The sequence below is a fragment of the Zerene cesonia genome, chromosome 13 (assembly GCF_012273895.1).
Source record: "Zerene cesonia ecotype Mississippi chromosome 13, Zerene_cesonia_1.1, whole genome shotgun sequence".
Classification (NCBI taxonomy): Eukaryota; Metazoa; Arthropoda; class Insecta; order Lepidoptera; family Pieridae; genus Zerene; species Zerene cesonia.
The window spans coordinates 7,229,014-7,254,629 of NC_052114.1; the positions used below are offsets into that span (position 1 = coordinate 7,229,014).

At 31.6% G+C, this 25,616-nt stretch overlaps 4 protein-coding genes across 4 annotated transcripts in view; all 4 read right to left on the reverse strand.

Moving 5' to 3' along the window:
* Window positions 1-2,066, reverse strand: part of LOC119831570 (cuticle protein 19-like) — a 3,899-nt gene extending 1,833 nt beyond the window's left edge. Inside the window, exons 1-2 of the mRNA XM_038354980.1 lie at window positions 1,848-2,066; window positions 1,164-1,260 (exon numbers count right to left, since the gene is read on the reverse strand). Coding sequence (XP_038210908.1) covers window positions 1,164-1,260; window positions 1,848-1,961 — 211 coding nt within the window. The 5' untranslated portion in view covers window positions 1,962-2,066. The remainder of the gene's footprint in view (window positions 1-1,163; window positions 1,261-1,847) is intronic.
* A 1,871-nt stretch (window positions 2,067-3,937) lies between these two features.
* Window positions 3,938-6,724, reverse strand: LOC119831321 (voltage-dependent calcium channel subunit alpha-2/delta-4-like). The gene has a single exon (XM_038354624.1). It carries the CDS (start codon window positions 6,722-6,724, stop codon window positions 3,938-3,940), a length of 2,787 nt encoding a protein of 928 aa, XP_038210552.1.
* Window positions 6,725-8,663: 1,939 nt separating this feature from the next.
* LOC119831571 (cuticle protein 19-like) lies at window positions 8,664-14,930 on the reverse strand. Its single transcript, XM_038354981.1, has 4 exons — window positions 14,805-14,930; window positions 14,020-14,187; window positions 10,098-10,194; window positions 8,664-9,209 (listed from the first exon to the last, which is right to left on the reverse strand). Exons 1-4 carry the CDS (start codon window positions 14,814-14,816, stop codon window positions 9,076-9,078), a joined length of 411 nt encoding a protein of 136 aa, XP_038210909.1. The 5' UTR covers window positions 14,817-14,930; the 3' UTR covers window positions 8,664-9,075.
* Window positions 14,931-20,012: 5,082 nt separating this feature from the next.
* LOC119831322 (pupal cuticle protein Edg-84A-like) lies at window positions 20,013-22,546 on the reverse strand. The gene is made up of 4 exons (XM_038354625.1): window positions 22,444-22,546; window positions 21,224-21,332; window positions 20,614-20,779; window positions 20,013-20,208 (listed from the first exon to the last, which is right to left on the reverse strand). The coding sequence occupies exons 1-4, from the start codon at window positions 22,459-22,461 to the stop codon at window positions 20,013-20,015; spliced, it is 489 nt and encodes a 162-aa protein (XP_038210553.1). The 5' UTR covers window positions 22,462-22,546.
* Window positions 22,547-25,616: the final 3,070 nt, after the last annotated feature.

The window sequence follows — 25,616 nt, forward strand, 5'->3', positions numbered from 1 at the left end:
ATCTTTTTCTGTCACAAACAGAGGAGGTCTCATTGTACCTATTAATAGCCCGGTACACAAACATTTTACTAATACCTACTTTGTGTAATGCTATCTCCATACCTACTTTGTGTAATGCTATCACAGCGATTCGGTTCTCTTTATCACCCCACACCATTTTAATATCGCAAAATATTTTACAATGTATTGGCGCCAAAATGAGAAAACACAATGAACAATCGTATAAAAATGACAGATTCGAAATTCAAATGTAATATTTTTTTATAATTAAGTGTAACAGTATTTATGGCCAGACTAAGTACATTAATAAATCTTTAATAGTAATTATTGATAAATAGATATAATATAAAAAGATTCATTTAATGATTGTTGAAATTTTATTTTAACAGTTATATTATTCGCTTATGCCATATAATATAAACATCCAAAAAATAGACATTCTCAAGATTTGATTTTATACGAAAATTGTATCATACATATGATATATGATACATTTTCGCTCAAACGAACATTAATAAAATACGGATCTGTGTGTTAAATAAGCTTAATAGTTATCTTAAATAGTTTATCTATGGATATCACTGAAGTTACGCCATCTTCCCTAAATTCTCATTGTTTTCTATTGCACAAGTAAGGACTTAATAAAACATATGGTACTATAAATTCTTTTATAACAAACACGCTTATCGCGAGAACATAATTGACCAAACAATGGCTCATGTATAAAGAAAACTGGTAACAGCACGCATTTCCACAAAAAAACTTTGTTTTGATCATTATGCATAATTACGAATTATTAATTACAAGGGACATTATGCTACAATAGTAATTTACCCATTCATTGTTAGAACGTATCAATGTATGAACGATTCTCATAGTAAAATCCTTCACAACCTACAAACACAGTGACTATTTACTTGATATATAAAAACAATAGATGTTATAACATAATCAATTTATAAATATTTTAATAAATTTATCACGTTATGTAATTTGTATTATAAAGAACAGTAATAAGTTTTTTTATACATTATATTCAAATTTCAACAGGCTTATTGTATTAACACTTTTAAAATATGACAAAATTATATAAATTAGAGAATTTAATAACAATAAATTTGAATACAAGTTAATTATTATTTTAAGCTAATTCTTTAACTAACCTTTAACAACATCACCATCTCTCGTTTCATGTTGCGATTTAACATCCCCTGTTGAAGGATCGGCTACTCCGTAGTTGAAAGCATATTGCGGTCTTTCCTTGAAGATTATAAAATAGATTATAAAACAATTATGTTCTCATTTCATGCGCATAATTTATTGTCATAGATACAATTTATTTAGACAGCACATTTATCAACATTATTAACCAATATTGTTAGGTGTTAATATAACCTGTTTGGGTCTTACTTACAGATTACATATAGCAATAAAAACTTAGTATTGCTATATGTAATCTGTAAGTAAGACCCAAACCGTTTCACCCGCGTAAGTCCGTATCCCGTAGGAATATCGGGATAAAAGGTTGCCTATATGTTATTCCAGTTGTCCAGCTATCTACGTACCAAATTTTATTGCAATCGGTTCAGTAGTTTTTGCGTGAAAGAGCAACAAACACAAACACATCCTTACAAAATTTCGCATTTATTATATTAGTAGGATAACCACAAACAACATAAACAACAATAAACAAATTTTTTATCAATATTGAGTTCTTCACATCTTATAAACCAAGTACTCTTCTGTTAAATACCAAAATTACAATAATAATACCGAAATATAAAGGAATTTTTAATAAAAAAAAAAATTGCATGAATATGTTTTGTTATACTATTATATATACTCACATAATATGCATTATATCCCGGATCAAAAGCTGGATTGATTACGGCACTTATTTTCGGAACAGCATCAGTAAATCCCAACACTGCTATCAAAACAACACTCGCTATGTAACACATAATTACTTAAAAATATTGTTTTCTTCTAATGTCTTATGAAACTTTTGATATACGTCTAATACAGCTAAAACTTATTCCCAGAATAATACAATGGACTTCGGAGAGTCTCTTATATTATAGCCTTCTAGTACTAGCCTTGGTCCGCGTCGTGGCTTCCGAAAATGAAGTTTTCTTTACGCATGTATCCAAAGTACAACGCTAATTGTGAAAATTTTCACACGGCCCAATGGTTCATCTTATGTAGATTAGATTACAACACATAATCTTATTCTATGGGACTGATTGTTAAAGTATGAGAATAAAACATGTGTTATTCATAGTGGTCATGGTTTTGTATACTTTATGTTTGTTATTAGCTATCCTCTTGGGTAGGCATAATATAGGACCTCCGCCTTTGCCCGTGTTACATATATAGCCTTCCTCAATAAATTGCCTATCTAACACTGAAGGAATTTTTCAAATGGGACCAGTAGTTCCTCAGGTTAGTGCGTTCAAACAAATAAACAAACTCTTCAGCTTTATAATATTAGTATAGATTATTGCATGTAATTACTTATTTATTTATTTATTTATTTATTCTTTACAGTACATATTGCCGAAAAATAAATTGACATTGTAAAAAAAAAATACTTATCGTCTTCTTAAACCGTAGTTTGTTAAATAACGAAATATGCCTAGATATATTATGCATCACTGAGTGACATTATATATTAGCTATATATATAATAAAAGTACCACGTGATAAGCCGTAGGAGACCGGTAGTAGCTTATAATCGGGTTTTTGTTAATACATAGATCATTATATAATGTGCACTATGCACCTACTTATTGTATGGGTGAGCAATGCACCTTTAAAATCAAAAGAAGATTGCAAGGCCTATCATTGTTTACAAAGCACTGAAACGAATTTCCTACAATGCAAACAAAACAAATCGAGGAAACAAATATAATCGATGTTCCGTCACAAACGATTCCGGAAAAGTAAGAAGATAGGTAAGTCGAATGTTGTATGAGAGGTCTATACAATGTATACAATTTTCTAAGTTTGCATACTTAGCAAGCGTTAGGCAGTGTATGTAACTACTGGAAGATCCGTTGGATTTATCGGAAGAACCAATTAAACACGATAACGAAACATACCATATTCAAAACAAAGTGATGAGTGAAGTATGATACGCTATGCGCTCAAATATAACCTTTTATTATGTTTTCCTGCTACTGTTTCATAAAAAATGTTGTTTATTTAAACCGAAATTTTCATTCTTAAATTTCAATTATTTCATTCTATTTTCAGATATCTTCGAAAAATCAAAACGATTTTATTTATTTCTTTAAGATGTGTCTTAAATGCTTTATTTTGTCTATGATACCTTTAATTTGAATTTGCATACAAAGTACTAAATCACCAAGGTAATCTATCTCCCACGATATTCAATTTAACGTACTGTCAAATATAATTGTTCGACGTCACATTATATGAGCTAAAATTATTAAGAAATAATGTTACAGCTTCATTATTTTATTATATTTATTTATTTTAAAATTGATACATACACTACAAAAACTGTCAGAGGAATCTTAAAAAACTGCATCCGTTTTGTCAAAAGAAAAAACACAGAAGTTGTTGAAACTATAAGCAAATAAAACAATTTACTTCATATTTCAATAAGATGTATTTCGTTTTTCTTGTTCAGATAGGCAATATAATTAAACATTATACAGGTTATGAATTTTTTAATATATAATTAATCTCATAATATGACAAAATTAACTCATTAATCATATGGCAACAACATGATACTGGACTGCAATGTGTTATTACAATTTTAACGCATTCCAGTTAGGATTTGAACATCTTAAAATCTGTAATGAAGAAGAAAAATACGTTAAAATTATTTTAACAATGAAAAACATCTACAAAGATGTTGCCAATAAAATTACTTACATTTTTAATACTGCTTGGTGCAATGCAGATTTTACAAATTCGTAATAATTATGTGGAGAGCTATTAAACAACACAATAGCATTTTCGTAAATCTAATAGCACTTCCATTACTTTCCTCTGGGTCTGGAAGCCATGGCCCGCATTGCCTGTAGCCATCCTCAAAAGCATAATTGTGTTCATAACAGGTGGTGTGTGGAGCACGACCAAGAAGAGGAACCTGGTTCCGCCAACAAGCAAGTCGGCTTGCTGACCCCAGCACCTTACTGTCTTGCGGCATTTGTACTGGCTCATTGTGAAGAGAATTATTCAGAGGTTTACCAGTATAGGGACAGTGTTTGTATATTGCCATGAGAATAAGATTAGTTCGAGGGACTTCTGTCGCGACTAATGGCCACAGACACGGCTTTGCTGGTCGATTTAATGCCTCGATTGCTTTTTTGTTCCGCTGCAACTCATATAGTGGCCTAGTCCTATCGCATGCTGCAAATCTCGTTCTATTGATAATAACGCGATCGTCGTGGAGTCGCTCAAATTTTTCTCTTTCGAAATCCCGACGTAAACGACGACGCCGTTTCTGTTTCTCCACTTCTGTATCACAGTGTACATCATTATTAGTCATTGATAAAGTTAATATAGTAAACAATTCACGAGAACTATACATCAAATGTTGCAACGAGGTCCACATGGACATTACTATTGAAGATAATCGAGGTGCTGCCGCGTATATAGGTTCATCTTTCGGTGGGAAACAGACACCTTGGTAATCGTGTACCCATCGAACTTTGAAAACGCTTGCATTTAATAAGGCTTGCATTGCAGCCGGGTATTCATTGGCAAGATGCCTATTCATCGCATCTTCTTCCCCTTGATCGGCAATTATCCATCCCGCATCATCAATAATCACACAAGTCCAATTTTTATTATCACATCGAGGCTCACACTTTGATTCATCATCCAGTGCGCATGGAAAATTAGTTATGGATTCAAGCAAATCATCAAGATGTTTGGGATAAAAGTGATATCCTGCTACTCCTATGATGCCTTGTTTTGTGGGATGACCTAGCGTTCGTGCAGCCGTTAACCATTGCCAACGTGGACCTAAGGGAGGTAATGTTGATTCAGTATTACGAAGAACTCTCACAGGGGGTATAGGCGCATGTACAATAAGAGTATCAGGTTGTGCGCTAGCTCTACGGTACCATGCTTCTGCAGGACCTAGTGGCCATACGTATCCTTCTGGTGGATCTGCATGTGCACTCGTTGCATGGTACAGTTGCCAACGAGTTAAGCCACTTTCCGATGCAAAGAAGGCTGTATTGGATCCAAGTAGACAAGCAGAACATTCCCGATCAGTATCAGGATCTTCATGTTCTTGTGCCCATTTTAGAGTCGCTATAGCTTCTTTACTTAAACTTATCATTAGTTCTTCATTACATTGGTAAGTTTTTTCAAGCAAAGTTGGGGTTATTGGAGAATATAAATGTTTTAACTTCAGCATTGCAAAATTTGGTTCATCTCGACGACGTCTAAGAAAATGAAGCAATTCCAACTCACGAGAATCAAAATGGGGATCAATATGTCTACAATATAACCATTCCGGGTGAATCGCAAAATCTGTTCCAGATAGAGCTTTTAGGGCTTCTTCCCCCAATTGCTGCGTAAATTCACCTTCAGGGACAGCATGAAGAAGGTTATATTTAGGCAAAGAAACGACAAGAGTGTAGTGATTATGAATGCGCTTCCAATAATAATCTTTCATCTCTAGAAGAACTCTCATTCCACCTTCAAATATACTTTTAGCATACATTGTTCTATATCCAGAAGGTTCATCGTTAACAATGGCTTTACGAAAGTCGAGCCAATCTTGAGGATAGTCTCTTGGTAAATGATCTATTCCTGGTTGTTCAACATCCAAGAAATCAACCGTACGATACCCTGGTCTTAATATGTCGCCGTCAAAAACAGGTTTTGTATTATTGTGTAGAACGATATTTCCCCTGTGATCTAAAATAAACAAAGATCCACTTGCGCCTGTAAGATAATAAGGTAATATTAATTTAAGGTGATCAAGAGGAATATCGACCCCAGCTACCCCTAATAATCTATTTACGGGGTAAGTTCTAGTAGAATTTCTTTGTTTTTCTTCGTCTAATTGAATGGTTATGTTTTCTACAGTTGTGCTTTCAAAAACTGGAACAGAAACGCTAATTTGCAATCTATAGTTCATATCTTCCATCTCGTAGTATTGACCATACTTTTCCAATGTGTCCATACGTTGATAATCTTTATAAGCATTTTTTAGAAATTTATCTTTATTTTTTCTAAGCTCTTTATAACGATATACTTGTTCAGTGTTCTCTTTTTGTTGCCAATGAAATTCACCACGCCTCGGATCTTCTATATGAGCATAAATATCGCTATAAACTCTAAGCCTATGTTTCCTTTGACCGACCAATGGACGTTCAAGCACACGTAGTATTTTCATGACCTGCTCTGTTACATCATAGTCTGATATTAATTCTGCAAAATAGCCATCGCGTTCGCAACTTAGTTCGCCTCCATATAAACGAGTGTTGTCTCGCAAACCAAATTGGTCATGAAGCCACATGACAAAAAGTCTAATTTTTCCTTCGGGATCAAGTTGACGCATTAAAGTAGTATAATTTATACACAAACTGTCTGTGACCATTACGATAGCTTGCTGACATGAGGGAGGTCTATCTAATGTTCGTTGTTTCTTAAGTAAATTAACGGAGTATGCTAGTACATCTCCAATTAATGATTCATTTTTCATTTTCTTTGGCATGAGAGCAGCCATAATAGCGGCCGAATTAACGTAATTGGCAGGAACAAGTTTTTCATTAAAACAACTTATAGGAGATTCAATTTCAACGTTATATCGTAAAACATTTACTTGATCATCATCCGTTAGAGCATTAAGGAGTGTAGATATTAATTGCCGAGCAACAACTTTGTTAGATGAATTGTGCATAGAACCAGAAGAATCCAACAAAATGAGAATATCGCGAGGTGCACCACTAGCACTGACATACCACGGCCTCAATCGGCAATCATAAACATCTTCTGCTTCAACGTTGAGGTTATATAAACTTTGCCATAATGCAGCCGGATAATGTCTCAAAAATCCCTTAGCACTGCATAAATATTGGAAATCCAACGTAGCATCATGAGCATAATTCTCCCGAAAAGTAGACAAAAGACCTTCAGACCAATATAAATGTTGCAACACACCAGGATTACAAGCAAATACCTCAGGAACAACATGAACACTGCTAGTTTCTAAAGATACCTCAGCGTTAAAATGAAAGCTTTTATGAAGTTTTACTTTGTTAACACTTTTGCATGAAGACGGTAGTTCCCATATACTCTCAGTTGGTTCAACTTTTTTTAAAACATCTAAATCAATACTATAGTCAAATGTGTAGTTCGTCGGTGCTTCAATTTTATTTTTTAAAATATGAGTTGAAAGTTCTTCTGCTTTACGCATAATAGCTTCAGCAGCTTGTCCTCGTTTTTCCAAAAAATCTTCTAAATCTTTACTCGCTTTTTCTAATATTGCAGATCCATTGCGAATTTTTACATTAAAATCTGAAAAACTTTTCGATAACACATGTCTACGTACTACTTTTTCTTCTATTTCAAACAATCTTTCTTGTATTTCCTTTGCCCAATCTCTTATTTGTTCACGCGTAATAACTTTCAATTTATCAGGTGGTTTTCTCAGAAGCGTTGATTTAACTTTAACCTTAGTTACATTGGCTATACTTAACGGAGCATTTTTTATTTTACTTTTATTTACCAACAAGCGATCCTGATGTTCTTCTAAAGATTTTCGAATAGTGTCGGTGCTGGTTTTGTTAACTGATACTTTTGTTTCTATAACGTTTATGAGACACAGCAACGATATTATTTGTAATTTAATTATCATTGTAAGTATAGCACTAATTGAGGTATATGGTTGTTTTATTAAGGTTCGCGCGGTTCGAACTTCACGTTCCCGCCCCGTAACTGATACTGGGCACCATGTTCTATAGAACTGACGCGATGCGGGATTCGAGGGTGGCTCCCGCCTGTCTGGCGTCAAAATACGCTAGTCAAGAGTAAATTTCATGGCAACTTGCCCTATTTTAGGACACAATTGTACTAAATACATTTGGACTTATGTTAAAATGATTATTATGAATAATTGTGATATAGGTAAGCACAATACGTATGTTCAATGATCTTAACGAAAGGATAATGTAAGTACAAGTTTAGGGACGTATTCATTAAAATAAATATATGCTCATAATAAGCATACATTCATGTTGACCATCATTTTAAAAACTTATTTTCTTTTATATTAATGTGCACAATATTATGGCAAGTGAATAATCTATGATTATGGCTGGGACATAAAAATCCCAAAAAAAAAATTTTAACCGCCCTCTAGCTATTGCTACATAAACTTTTGTATCAACGTGCACAAATTTTACAACGCTACATAAAGTGTAAATCAAATGGCTGTAGATGTCGTTGTTCTCAAACAATTAACAAATTTGATGAATCACTTCATGGTGAAATTTAATTTAATACAGTTTGATTTAAACATTTCATCTTGGAGTAATACATCGACACATTTCAAGCGCAGCCAATTCGTACTTTTTAAATTTAATATTATCGATAAGCATCATCATCCGAAGAAAGTTGGTAAAGGTATTTTAATATTATCTACACTATTCCAAATAAAACACCTCTTAAAAATTGTAACAAAAATAACTTTATTAAATAATTTCTACATAATTTCAAGCACACAACAAATATTACGATTAAACATTAATATTAACTAAGTATATATTATAAAACATTACAGTTAACACATTTTACAACCTACTCAGGTACACTGTGTTACCAAAAAAAAAAACACAATTTTTAGATATTAATTTTAAAAATAAATAACAGAAAAACGTGTTGAGATCTAAATTCTGTTTTTAAAATTCTTAAAACCATTTCAATTTCACATAATTACTTCTTGGATGCATTCATTTACTTTTTGTATAATGTTATATGTAAAACGGTTTATCTGTTCTAAATTTGAATACTATATTGTTTTTCCAAGAGTTGTTGGTCTCAGTTTCATTTCACATATGAAAGACTAAGATTAAAAGTTTAGTGTGAAAAATGAGCTTCATGGGGCGAAATAGGTGCAGTTCTATGGACAACAGCGTTGAAACCATTGTGTTTGTCGGCAGTGTAGTCCACGGTTCGGATGGAGCCGTCTGGCTCTACTACGGTGTATTGACCTGATGGAAAATATCATTTTACATATACTTTTATTAGAAATCTGTATATACAAGACAATTGTCCAGTTTGTACTCATGATTAATATCAGATGTTTAAATTAATTGTTGAGGGTGTAAGATCATCAATCACTACACTTTCGAGATATTATTCAATATATCCTATCCTAGTAATATTATAAACGCGAAAGTTTGTAAGGATGTGTGTGTGTTTGTTGCTCTTTCACGCAATAACTACTGAACCGATTGCAATGAAATTTGGTACGTAGATAGCTGGACAACTGTAATAACATATGGGCAACTTTTTATCTCGATATTCCAACGGGATACGGACTTACGCGGGTGAAGCCGCGGGGCGCAGCTAGTAAAATATAAATGATAGTTCATCAAACTCAATGTACAACGTTTTGTATCGCTGCAACATCGCTCGTTTTTCCGGAACTAATTCGGACAGTACACAACGATGAACATTACATAATAATAAGGAAGAAACTTAGTAAATTACAGCTTATTTAATAATAACTTTGCAATCTACAGTGTTCACGTGTGCGGTGACACGGTCCATTCATCTAGTGGAATCGGTTACATAGCTCAGATTTATTTGATAAACAGTTACTGTTTTTGCGATTTTGCCTATGAATGAACATGGATGAAGAAAATGGAATAACACGGGATGCAGAAATGGTAATGGATTTTCAAAAGCGATAGTGTCATTGGAGAGATAGTAGACAAAAACCTTTATCAGTAATGTTTTTTTTTTAATAATTAGTTTATATAATCCTTTCGTTTAGTGATTGTCGAATACAAAAGAAGTCTAGACGTTTCTTTATACCTCATAAGACGTAAATGGTAGAATGTTATGTTGCATAGTAAATAGTAAATATTATTTACCTTTAACGACATCGCCGTCCCTGCTTTCATGATGAGTCTTTATGTCCCCAGTGTGAAAATCGTTAACGCCATATTTGAACACATATTTTGGATATGCCTGAAACCAACACAAATTGCTTAATACTTAATTTACAGTTACATTGATTATTTTAATAACGAAGCTATTGCGCAGTTACATGAAAAAAAAAATCAAAATCAATAAAAAAATTGTTCTTAATAATAAAATGTGGTGCATATTGTATAGCTATAAAAAAAAAAGTTCAAAAAATAATTTAAATAAGTAAAAATAATTTTACAGCAGCAACAGTCAGAAATAAAACTTCAACGTCAATCATGGACTTGAAACTATTTTAAAATTATTCTAACAAAATGTGGACTAATTTCAGAATAACGTAATAACAAACCAATAAGGTTAAATTAACAACAATGTACCTTGTTATAAATATTAAGTACAATGTCTACTATGAAATACTGTTACAATTACAATATCATAACTTATCGTATAATTTAGAAATAAGGTAAATATATGGTCCTGCCTAATTATCAAACTAATTATTGTAATTAATAATGAGCTATTTCACATAGGTAATTTATGAGTTTTGGCATGAATGACAACACAAGCAAGTACCTAGCTGGTTATGATACAAATGGGACGATTAGAAATAAAATGAAATGTCCTGTATCAAAAATCAAAATGAAGTATGTTTTTTTACTAGTATGTACTACATACTAAGTAGTACTAACATAGTATTCTTTTCTCTATGGTAGTAGATATATTTTTTTGTGTGGAAAAAGTATAGCAATATTTATTTTTCTAAATAAAAAAAAAAATAATAAATACAAATATTCCATAATAAGAAAAAACATACCAAGATCCTTAAATATTAATAGCGCTCCTTTACAATAAAACTATTTCTTATGAAGGTTTCAGTTATGATAATGCTACTGTTCTATAAAATTCAGCTACGATTCAGTGAAGACGAGATGCAAGTATGTTGTGCATTTAGAGCTAAATTATACTTGTAAATCATTGTATAACATTAGCAAATTAATTACCATAGTCTTCATTAATTGCGAGCCCAATTTACATGCAAAATATCGCCGAAAATTAACTCAACATAAGTCATTATAAGATATAGCTATATACATATAAATATAATATAATCATATAAATATAATCAACAATTAACAACAACAAAATCCTCAAACAAACAGAAAATGCATACATATGTCATATTTTCGTACTTTTGTTTAGATTTAGATTGAGTTAAGGTTTGAGCAGAATAACAATATTATAATAATATTGTTTGCGTTTGCACTAATTATATCGCAATTATATATTATTAACTTTTTACTAGATCATTCTAATTTTAATGATTAAAACAATCGTATCACGATATAATAAATTCCATTCAAACGTCAAATCTAATTAAATTAATTGTTAAAACTAATTATTATAACAATTTTTAAGAGCAGCTCTGCAGTAAAAAACACGAAAAGTTAACAGAATAACTGTTCAATTCCTGTGACTTCAGAAAAATTTAAATAAAAAAAAATCGTAAACTGTCAATGGGAAATTGATAAATCAGTTCTCACTCCATTCACTTTCCTTTGAGCATTTCCAATCATATCAATAGTTATATTGATAACATTGTAACATGTTGTTTTTATTGATTATACTTTTTTACAGTGATAGATAGTACCATGGGTTACCTAATTGAAAATAATATGTTCCATCAGTAGTATTATAATATTACTAGCATACCCGGCCACGCGTTGCTGTGACTGTGTAATAATTAAAAATATGAAGATTGTAAATTATTGGGATAACTAATCGAAATAAAAACTGTCCTATAATATATTGAAAGTTGGATCAAATTACACATAAAATGACAAATTTCATCAAAATCGGTTGAGTTCGTGAAGAGTTTATTGGGAACGTACATCATGTCACTGGATTTTTATATACTAAGATTTATAACTTAATAGAAATAATGTTATTATGTAAACTAAGTTATAGACACGATATCATTAGACATGAAAAAAAGCTCTTAACGTCTAACAATTATTTTACAACTATACATGCATATAAACATAAATGTAAGGATCTATAATAAATGCATATTTATTAAAGTTCCTTACATTTTTTTGTTTCTGTATAAACAAGAAATAAATAATAAGCTTAAATGATCAACTAAATTGTCTCATTTGCTCTTACAAAGTTTACATAAGGAAATTATTAAACCCTGGCGATCCTAATCAAAATAATAAGATAAACTAACGAAATAATAATACTTTCATCGATTTTCGATAAGTGTACAAAGTTTGAATGAAATCTGTCGGCTTCAAGTGGCTCAATTCGAGTCTTGAAGGAGTCACTTCACATAAAATAAAAAATTGCTTGAAACATAATACGCGTCAACGGTGTTTTTGCGCATGACTGTGTTACCTTCGTCACTAATGTCACAGAATATTTAAATTACACACAATTACACATATTATGTAAGCATGCTTTCTTTTTCACCAAATAGTATTTGTTTATTAGTTTACGCTTAGTATTATGTAATCGATTTTGGATTTTAGGATTGTCGATTTGTGTTGGTTGTTGCTCATAATTATTTTGAATATATTATCGATATTAATGTAAGACACAATTTCCTGCCCCGGTTTCGCCTGTGTTGACTCGACAGAAAAAACACTTATCTAACTCTGAAAAAAGCTATCTCATGGTGAAATTATTTTTTAAATAATAACAAATCTACTATATAAAAATAAGTCGGGTTTTCCTTCCTGACGCTATAACTCCAAAACGCACGAACCGTTTTCCACGGTTTTGCATTCGTTGGAAAGGTCTCGGGCTCCGTGAGGTTTATAGCAAAGAAAATTCAGGAAAAATTTCAATAGAAAAGCGGGAAAAACGAAGTCATCTGGTGGCGAAACGGAGTTCGCCGGGTTTGTTAGTAGTTTATAAAACTGTGTTAATTTGTAACATATTAGCTAAATCTAAAAACAGAATATATGAGAATCTTATTGCCACAGCTTCAGTTAATATCACCTAATTGATTTGCTCAATGACTCATTTCTAGAGATACCGTTTGATTATTTCACGAAATTAATCAAAACCCGTAGATTCTTGTAAAGCAGTTCAATAATTTCACTTTGTATCCATCGTATTTGTTCACACAAAAAACTCTATGTGAACTGTCAAGGTCATTGCCTATAAAATAACAAAGACTATTCATCGATAGGTAGACGAATGTTGTGATGTCACACCAGTTTTATCGGGTTTCTTTCTCTACATCACTTATACCTACAATGCAACAATGAAGAAAAGTCCATTCAATTGTAAATTTTCACGTTTTCGCATAATCAAATAATACATTATTAAAACGTAAAAAATACTGTTCTCTAGTTGTGTGTACGAATATTCATCTTGGTAAAAATTAACAATTCTCCGATATTCAATTTAAATGCCTATTTTCATACATATACAATATCGCGGCTTCGCCCATTGTACATGTCTCTGTACTCTTCTGATTTATATATATTATTAGAAGATGATAGCTTAAAGCAAATTGAATGTATTTGTTGTGATATGATATATTACAAGTCATTATAGGTGACCCGGGGCGGTATACGAAAAGGGGCGGCAGGAGACGCCAATTTATTAATACGGAAAACAGAAAAAATAGTTATTCCAAAGAGCGCGCAAAAAGTTTGATAAACAGCCAGTTGATAAACGGATAGACTGCAAAGTTGTAGTATATGGGGTGCCGTTTCACCTTCCGAGTACAGAACCCTCTAGGCTCCAACTGTCAATCGGTCCCAGACCACAGAATAAAAAAAAAATACAACAGACGGCGAAAATTCGCCATACGCACCTAAATAAAATACATGATATAACTAGAAAATATTGACTTACGTAATAATCGACGTGCTCGTCCTCTGGTATGTAGTGGTGTGCTAAATGGTGCCCTATTATGGGACTGTGGAGGGAATGTGAGAAACTCCCTTCAGGCTGCAGATCCGACTTCTTGTACACCACGCGACTTTGTACATATACTGCTAGCAGAAGAACCGCTGTCAAATACTGTAAATATATATTTTTTTATTGAGATACTAGGTATGCTGCTTAATAAAATATTATTAGTTAAAAAGGATGTAGCTACGGTGAAATTCAATAAGCTCAGCTAAACTATTAATCAAAAAATGCGTTTATAATATATTTTTCTAAGAATTGACCTTTCAAGTAGAAACAGGCTTCTAGAGTGATAAGTTAACAATCAAATTTTCGGGTTTTTTATTTTGTAGTCTATACCCGTTAATCCAATACTAATAAAATAGAAGTTGAATACCAAGAGAAAGACTGAATAAAATGAATGAAATGAATATAGTGGTATTTAAAAATTATAATAACTTTATTACATTTTTTTAATACCACTTTGATTTTACTACACAGACATATTTACAAAAGACACAGTATATACAACAACCCTACAACCGTCACTTGATTTTGAATTAAAGATCATTGTACATATCACACTTTTCACTTCAAATGTTCTTCCTGCATAAAATGTATTTAATTAAAACAATAACCAATATTTTCTTTTTCACAATCCCGATTCATTTTTATTATCCCATAGCACTATCATCGATGTCTTTTGCATTTATTAATAATTACAAAATCACGAAAATTAAAAACCTTACCTTAAAAGCCATATTTAGATATATAACACACACTTCTAATACAATAAGAACCCAGACAGTTGCTTCGAAAGGCTAAGTACTGTATGCAGTAAGCAACTCTACTCATGCGCTTATATGTGGAAGGCAAAAGAGGTGGCAATCCACGGCTGCGGACAATTTAAGGTATTTAGTTGACAAAATTATAAAATTCAGTTATTCGTACCGTGTTATAGGAAGCGCAAATTAACCTGCAATACGGAAACAAATTAACGAAGGCTTCCTAAATTTCATCCAACTACATACAATTAACCATAAATATTTTAGTACATAAGTGAACAAATATAACTCATATAGATGTACAAACAATAAAATCGTGTATTACTTGGTGATTTTATTTGTGAGTTATTATTTCCTATACAGCATTTTGAATTTTAATTATCGATAAAATCACATGACCGTCATCGTGTCTTTAACATAACCTCTATCCTTATATCCATAACTGAAAATTTTCGAGGCAAAGATCTTGAATTGCAAATTGAATTATTTGTTTTTTAAACTACATCTTATATAAACCTTTTCATCATCATCATCATTTATATTCATCAACTCCGAAACAATGACTCAGGTATTATAGACACAAGCATAGAAACATTAATACAAACTATAAGACCTCGTATTGCTCGGTCCATTAACTATACTAATCAAAACAAAATCGATTGCTACAAATTACAACAACAAATTAACACGATGATCTTTACCTATAAACAACAATATTTTATTTCACTTAATCTTTCAACGGAATTCTCAGAAGTAAAATCGTATCCTATCATTGAGGCGTGTGATATGTTTTCTCTTTCAACATGAAATAGAGCAAAAGGGACAGCATTATAAATTTACACTTAATTAAAAACCTAGTAGCTAATGATTGCACGTTTTTACACACCATGCGCTTCCTTCCTATAGCACAGTAAGTAACACGTGGGAGACGGAAACCGAACCATCAATTATATCATTTTGCGGAATTCCAAATAAGCTATACACAAAATTCTAATGTTTTAAAATAAAATGGTAAAAGAAAGAAATTGAGATAAGTGATAAACACAAGATAAAACGGACATAATTCTACTGTTTTTATATTTATAAGCTTAATGGCATAAGACACTGAATATGTCCCTTATAATCGAATTGGTATCATTTCAAATATAGTTTATTGATTTCTTAAATCGCCCTAATACAAGTAGGCATTGTCAAAGATTTAGGCTAACCGAGGAAAGCGTGCTGTCACAGGCTTACGTAAGCCTTCTCGCATATTAGTGACATATTGTAATAGGATTTTGTGACCATAACACTAAGAAATCACCATTACTTGCACTACGTGACTGATGTCGAAGTTATTGAATATGAAGTAATTCGGCTCTATATACGTGTCACTTGTAGGCTACTTTCTGATTACGTTTAGTGCTTGTCAAATAAGCAAATAAATAATTATGTAATCAACTACTACAAATACAAGTAACAATTATGATGTTTTTATGATGAGGTGAGAAAAATCTTTACGAATAATTCTCCTTACCCACTTAATATATTACATTTATTAGAATGAAATGTCTATTTGTTTAGAAATTAAAGGCTCGCTGTAGTGTTCGAAACGTCGGGTTAATAATATAATGAATAAATCGCGTTTAAAATCCGTTTAAAAGTCTTTAATTTCTAAATGTATAATACTCGCGTAACATCAAACACAAGAAAATACTATGTCTATTTGTTATAAATGGATGTATATTTTAAATTTATGTAGTAGTAGTAGTATCTAGTAAATTATTTTCTTTATAATTTTTTGTATGATTATATATGTAATTCCATTTGGTAGGTAAGTAGTAAAGACCTACATTCAATTGTTAAAAATTTAGAATGAACAAAAAACACTTGTAAGTTGTAATACAAACAATTAGCTCTAATTGGAATAACAGTAATATATTACGTTATGACTTTTATTACGCTATTACACAATATCCAATTGCCACCTTATTTGTTAGAAACTGTTGCCTTTTGTTATTTGCTATCCAACTGTATCTATCATACAACAACATTATGTCTGTATAATCAGTACAGTATATTAACATTTTTCTTTCGAATAATAATTATTTTTTCCCAATTTTAGACCAATTTAACTAGTATAAAAAAATTGTAAAAAAGTATTTAATCGTGGCCCGTTAAACTAAAAGAAATAAAATAAAAATACTGGTCTAAAAGCAACAGAAATATCTACGATGAGGTAAACAGACATTAAATCTAAGTAGACCGATTGCCGCTATTGAGAATTATAATCCACAGTTACCTAATAATATAAGTGTTCACTAAATTGCTAGTCAAGACACACGCGCGAGCACTTAAACCTATAGAGTTATATCGTAGGTGAAACTGTACCACAATATCAATATTGAGATCCCTGAATATTGATCAAATGTAGTCTACTATTGTGTAATGCTTCTATCCATTGTGAATGAGAATAAGTCGGTAAACATTGTATTGAATAACTACTGTGTTTAACTTTTATGGGTTATTTTGTCTAAGATACTTAGTTTCAAATTTTTATCTATTGAACGCTGCTTGTAGATCAAATATTGGAATAAATATTACGAAATTTGGAAGTAATATTAACATTATTATTAATATTTAACTCAATTATATGGAGTGTAGACACTGTACATAATATTATCCGTTGATTTTGTTAACTGCGTATATGAAGAAATGAAGACCTTAGCATTTTACAAGAACGCTTCCGCATTCTCAATTCAGGAACATTGAGTCTCAACTGTTTTTTATAATTTCATACTAGATGTGCATATTAATGTTGGTCTTGTGACCGAATTTCAGTCACGTCGAGTAGCGAATCTCAGAGGCGTTCCATAGCATACATTTATACTATTTTAAATATGTGGAATTCTATAGCAGGAATGCCCTCCTGCTTCAGGAATTCAGAATACAACAACACGCCCTACAAATTTTTGTGGTTTTTATTAATCGGACTGTTACTTGCTAGATAGTCAGGCACTAAGATACAGTTTTCGCCTCATCTGTCGATAAACGATGTCCAGTAGCCTTGAGATAAGTGAAGTAGATACAGTAACCCGTATAGGGAATGTACTCCATATACCCCATAAGGGTTAAGTGAATAATATACATCCGCCACCACGTACATGGCCAGTGTGGTGGATAATGGTCTGAACCCTCATAGGTGGCCCGGATCCCAGCAGTTGGAACATATATGGGCTGATGATGATGATGAGGAATAATATATGCAAAAATAATATTACTTTGTTATTGTAATTACTATTTACATCAAATAAGTCTGTAAATACGTCTTCTTGAGGGAACCTAGCGAATGAAATCTTTAAAAAAACTCTTTCAAAGTTATTTACATGTAAAATTGAGTATAATAAACTTCTATCAATATAAACGAAATTATTTTCACCACATTTGCCTTAATGTATTTTTCAATGGTTTATGTCGACTTTTAAATAATTAATGTCATAATAAAAAAAAATGCTCAGGAAAAAATTTATTCGAGAGTAAACTATATAAGATCTAGTTTATACCAAAACTTAAATTATCTAAATTAAAACTGTTCACAAAATCGAAACGTTTGATAAGGATCAAAGACATTACGAATTTTCCTCTTGTTATTTTTATCGTAATATACACGCACTCTCTCGTTGTTGCATTTTTCTGGTTTAAGTTCATTTTCTCTATAAATTTCATATTCTAACTTACGATCTGGCTTTGGTTTTTTAACATTTACGTCAATATCTTTATCGATCTTTAAATTATTTCCTAGAAGAGCATCCGAGGAAATATTATAAGGGAATTCGGTGTTAACTGAATAGTCGAGATTTGTTTTATCTTGCGGTATTGCTGGAATATTTGTACCAAGTATCTTGAAGCTTTTGAGTTCCACTCTGAAACAATATCAAATCTTTTGCTAACATAGATAGGTAACTTTTATAGCAACGTTTTATAAGAGTAATTTTGGACGGAAACATTTGATAGGTAGGCCATAGAAAGAAAGAACTGTATTACCACTTTAGGATCATGAAAATTCTTGAGAGCTATTATAAATTGCCATACTTCTAAGTAGGTACTATCACTTTATTTTACCATTGTATAAATCTAGTTCATTCAGTAAACATACGAACTGTAGTAAAAGAATGCTATCACAGTTATTAGAATTTATCGACTTGGTTCTAATGGCCCACAAAAATAGTTTCAATAAAAAAAAAACGGTTTAATGAGTATAACAACCATACCCATAGCTGGAGTCGTCAGCATAATACTTAACGTGTATAGGATTCCCTTCTTTATCCTTATAAGAGTACTTCCCAACAACAGTACCATTTGGATATCGCGTTTCGTCTTTTGATTCCAAATTGGCATCCAAAATTTGCTTTTTCTCTATTGGATAAGCTATAAATATTTAAATTTAGTTAGAACTTACATATTTATACAATATGACTCAAGAAATATTTTTATACGTACGTGAAATGGCGGAGAGCTAATATATCTAAACTAATACTGCTGGTACTTACAATTTAACTCAGAAGTCATGAATAAAGATAATATCAACATATAAAACATAAACATGAGTTTTATAAATTGAAGTAATTTCGCTCCACTTGAATATCGGATTACAAAAATAATTACATTTAGATGACATTAGAACCAAACATTGACACATTAAGTTCAGAAAGAAGGTTTATTTTTACAAAAAAACCTAAGATCTAAAATCTTATTCCTACAATCTCAGTCTTGTATAGTGAGTGTACTTATAGGTATTCCACTACTATTGCTAAATATTGTCTTTTCTCACAAAACCAGAATGTTTAATAATTATTAAAGCCAACAAATGTCTAAGAATATTTGCTATATTAAAAATCTAGGCGCATTTATATTATTTCTTATTAGAATCTCATAAAGTAAAGAATAGCTATTTGGGATTAATTACGGTTAAATAATTGACTGCAATTGTTTGAAGTTAAGTTAAATTAACCGAGTGCATTCTCACTCAACACTCGTTAATTTCATAAGAAACAGTAACCTGCAGAATCGAGCAGTGAGCTCTTGTACTATGTGTAATTGCTTCTCATAACGAAATTTTTCACATAAGTGACATTTTAGAGGTATAAATAAAAAACGGTTTCCAATAAATAAATGTAATTGTCAAAACGTACACTAGTATAATAAATAGTGGGTAAGCGGTTGATAAGAATTAAATATTCTTCGTTCGATAGCTGGATTAAATACTTTTTTTACACCTTTTCGTTTTGGAGGTCTAGTCCAAGCTACAGTTGCTTCAGTTGAAGGTTCCTCAATGACATTAACAGGCGGAGCAATATACGGCTCCTGTTGCAACTTTGCACTTACAACTCTAGAAAATTAAAAATAAATTAATTATTGCTCATTTTACTTCTTATTGCCAAAACGTATTTTAATACTACATGACGTCCACGATGTGTAAAATGTAAGCATTTTAATAAATTTGTTTAGAATATTAAGTACATAGTATGTAAAGAAGATTTAACATGGGAATCGTAAAAACTTTGGTCTATATTTATAGAGATAATATTCCCGAGTAGTGAGTAGTGAAATGAACTAAAATGTCCCTTTAACTCTATAACATACCTAAAAAACAATACTTGAATGAATAAAAACTTTTTTATGCACTGGCCTGACACAATGATATTTATGAATTAAAAATAATAATAGAATTAATTTCAAGTAAACAATCAGTCCAAAAAGGTCACACTTAGGTGAAGGATTTAAATATCTTTACCTATAACCCTTTTCGTCAGCAATATAATCATAACGGCGAGACTTCCCCAAAGCATCGATGTATCCATAACTTCCCACCACTGTTCCATTAGAATACCGTTCTTCTGTTCTGAATTGGGTATTGCCAGACTCTGGGTCCAAAACATCGTATCCAAATGTGTATGTACCTAAAAATAGACATACATAAAATTCAATTTGAATGTTTAATTACCTTGATAACAGTGTATTTCAAAAAATTCTGTAGAACTGCTGGTACGGTAGAATATTAATGGAGAATCAAAAATCAAACTAAATAGAAAGCTTTGTTAAAACATTTACGGTTCTTATTGAGATATCGGACCTTACCTTAAACTTTTCTTATGCCTTAGAAATACAATTTTTTTTTACCGTCGGCAATGGAGCTGATGGGTAGCCTGATGGTGAGCGTTTCCATCTCCCATGAACATTTGGAGAGGCGCCATACCATACGCCTCTACAAATGGATTGCCGACTTCGAATTGGAAAGGGATTGAGAAAGGATGGCCGAGAGGAATAAAGGAAAGGAATGGGAAGTGTAAGGAAAAGGATATGGGCCTGCGGCCTATACCTATATCAATAATAATTTAACTTACCATCACTGCCTCTATAGAAATAATTAGGTGCCTGTGCAGCCAAGCTGAGACGTGGATGTCTCACAGGAGACGCCATGGCAGAATTTATCCATAACAGACAGAGAGTGACCTGAAAACGATTTCATTAATTTTAGCTTCTATGCAACCGACGTTTATAGGTTATTAGGAACAATTAATATGTAACTATTGTATATATATGCTGCTATTGTATTTCTTTTGAGATTGGAAAAGCATTTTCCCACATTTATAAAATACTAGCATACCCGGCCACGCGTTGTTGTGGCTGAGTAATAATTGAAAATATTGAGATTTCAAATTATTGGGATAATTAATCAAAATAAAAACTATCCTATATCTTAAGTTGGACCAAATTACACATAAAATGTCAAATTTCATCAAAATCGGTTGAGTTCATTGGGAACGTACATCATGACACTAGATTTTTATATATTAAGACCAAGATTTTAAAACGGAACTATGACGGAACCAATCATATTTTCCTTTTATCTCCATAAAAATAATAAATGTTACAAATTGGGCCCATTCAATAAATATCAATTACGAGAGCTTTTTCTATATTAACGTCGGTTTGAGTAATGATACACATTCATTTGAGTCCGCTTGATCTCATACGATTTGTTCAGTATTAATGATCATTACCACCGTATATGTATTCTTGTACAATGATTAGGCCTCTTACAGTTAATATGCGCTTTATAAAATAAATTGGTACTTACTTAGTGTTGTACGTACTATACTTAGTGTTGACAAGTTTTTATTACATAGGTATTATTGTTATTCGTATCTTTAAGCTTTTCGTTACTTACTTCTGTACTTAACTCCATTGCATTTATTGTGTAAATACTCTATGGTAAAGAACTACAACACATAGTAAACAAATAGGTATTAAATTTATTTCTGTAATTTATTGTACATACATGTTTCGGAACTTAGAAATATGAAAGTACATAATTGTTAAATAAAAATAAAAATGATGATGTATGATCTAAATATGTACATTACGTCGTAATTTATGTTATGCTGTTAAACTATTTTTTAAGATTTTTTTTTATTTGCAAAATATATTCACTCGGAAAGCTATAAATAATGTTTTATTACTATTTGCACCCTCAATCCTCATTCTCAAATCTACGCAATTAATGGAAACGATTCCATAAATCTTTTAAATTTAATATAAAATAAAAAATTCTATTTCTTACCTTACACCAAGCATCCATAACTGATAAGCACTTTCTCTCACTTCCAGGAAGTGTGATCCAACGCGGTCACCCTCGACATGACTGTCCACGAATATGGGCGTTCTTTTAATTATACTAAAGCCTCCAAAGATAGTGGGTGAAGGTAATTTCAACCATATCCGTATGCTGATGTCATGCCATTAGGTGTAGCAGGATAAGAAATGGTCATTTGGGAGGCGACGAAATGTAGTCTTATATCGCTTAACGGTAGCTCATAAATCAAAGGTAGTCTGTCCTAATTGGATACTGGTGATGAATTAACATATTACATCTATGGCTAATTGAAGAACTGTTTCGGTAGATATTAATTCAGGTCGCGCATATTATTGTTTGCTATTCAAGGAGTGATTAAATAGAAGGATTATAAATGATTATAAATATGATTATAAATTATAAATGATGTTTAAGAGTTTTGGTATATGACAAAATATTGTTTATTATGTTAAGATAATGAAAAACTAAGACTGTGTAATACAGGTATGGCTAGTAGGGTATTATTATTACTTTATATTACTTCAATCGAGCGTTCCATAACGAAGCAACCATCCACAGCAAATAATTGCTATTAGAAATACATGTGATTGAAGATTGAATTTGATACTAAGAAAACCATGATCATTCTTCTTCATGACTGTATAACTTTAAGTCAAATCATTTTTGCAACCAGGATACGGACCTGAATGTAAAATATAATTGCTATAAACGCACATAACCATGAAACAAATAAATTCGTCTTAAAATGTCAAAATGGTATAAATAACCTATTTTCTCATATCAAAGACCAAAATATAAAGCAACTTGATATATCTACAATCTGTCAGCACCAAGTAGATAATATCTCATGCCCCTAAAAGCGTATCGTTGGTCCAATCTGCGGATATTGTGTACCGACGCCATTTTGTTCATAAACATTAGAATGAAAGGCATTATATGTAATCTACAAATACGGCAACTTTGACATTGCCGCAGACTCCTACAGATCTCGCCCACATAATTTTCTTTCCTATCAAATCCATGGAACTATACAGTATGTTGTTTGGTGCGTTGATAAAATTATTACTGTTTACAACTTCACGTTTTAAAGTAATTATACAGGCATAATATATTAGAATAGCTGTGCTCAACGGTTTCACGCATGTCGTACGTTTTTTAGCCTATAAGCATTGTTCCATAAATTGACAATCTTGCACTGAGATCATTTAGCAAATTAGACCAGCAGTTCCTGAGATGAGCGGGTTGAAATAAACTTTCCAGTTTTTTATTAGCTCATATATATAGGTGAATAGATATACCTTGGAAAAAATATGTTTATGTTATTATGATATAGTAAAATATTTACATGTTCTATGTCTATAAAAATCTGAACTCATAAGACAAAGGCAAATACAGTAAAAAGGTTCGTTCTGTTTACTGTGATACAAAGTTACAACGATATTCTTATTTATGTATGTGTGTATGTTTGTGTTATTTTAGCATAAAAAAAACAATATCCATTAAACTTCCCCTGTTGCTAATAGATTCCAAATCACAAGTTTATTTTACACTCATACTGTATATTAAGATATTAACAAAAACAGTTATCAAATAAAATTGTTTTAAGCCAAAATAATATTTATCAAAAATCTCGCTTTGGAAAAATTAATTATGCGCCTAATTGATACGTATAATTAAAAAATCCTTTGTGGAATAGTAAATGAGTTCAACCAACTAAGTCACAACCTACGCCTTTGTTAAAAAAAAACATTGTATTGTTATTCCTACTAAAATGAAACTAATTTTAAAATTGGAAAAATTTGTTAATTTTTGTTTAAAAAATAATAATACAGGGATTCAAAACGAATATTATAATATAGTGAACCTTCAATATTATATCCATATACCTGTACTCTTATAAATGTATATTTTGATAATTTAGAGAATAAACTTCCTCTAACAAGGGTCTTTATAAAAAAATAATATCGAACAATTTTAACATGAAACTCAAAAACACAAAACTTATACTAAAAGAAGATACAGTACAGAAGGCGGCCTTATCGCTTATAAATGATTTATTGTTTCTTTTAAAAATATTGAATTACAATAACACAATGCAATTCGCCGATCATGAATCAGAGCTGGTACGCTTGTAATTTTGCGATGTAGCAATATGGGATATGGATGATGTAAAAGGTTAGTACGAGTAATACGTATTTCGTTAACCTTAAGAGTTGTGTAAAAGTTTTCGCATAACTTGTTTATAGTAAGCAAATAGTTAAGTAGCATCGCTTACTTTGTGACTCTAGAGATGTGTACTCGTTTTAAAGAATTTTCTTATCTTTTACACAAATAAAAAGTAACCTTAAGATATTTAGCACGTTGTTTGAGGCGCTATCTAATCATTGATAACACATTTAATGCACAGATGAGAGTACAATGGCTTCATAATTTACTTTTCATGATGAATTTCAACGTGCATCCAATGTGAAGAAGAAAAGGTAATCTAGAAACAAAGCAACAGCTTTTAAAAGTTTAGAAATATATATAAACTAGCTGCGCCCTGCGGTTTCACCCGCGTAAGTCCGTATCCCGTAGGAATATCAGGATAAAATTTGCCTATATGTTATTCCAGTTGTCCAGCTGTCTACTTGCCTAATTTCATTGCAATCGGTTAAGTAGTTTTTGCGTGAAAGAGCAACAAACACACACACAAAGTTTGTAAGGATACAAACTTTCGCATTTATAATATTAGTAAGATTGTATTAGAATTCACACATTTGTATGAGGCGGTATTAGTAGGTGCAAATTTTATGAGCCAGTTGTATTAACAACTCGATGGAGATCTCATTCTTTGCATGTGCTTTTCTAGAGTTTTATGTTTCGAATAAATTGAAATTTTAATGGACCATAAACCCAGTGCACCTTATAAGCTTCATAATGTCATTGAACTTTGCCTACTTGACACGGAACAAGCCTTTAAACCTGGTTATTGCTTTTTTATAACCACCATATAAATAATTTCTACATACTGTTATCTAAAAGGAGGTTGACAGGTGGCATCAGGCAACCTTTTGATATAGTAGGTTTGATGAATATTACTGATCTGTTTGGAACTGTGGTTTTATCTGACCACGGGCGAAGCTGGGGCCGACCGCTAC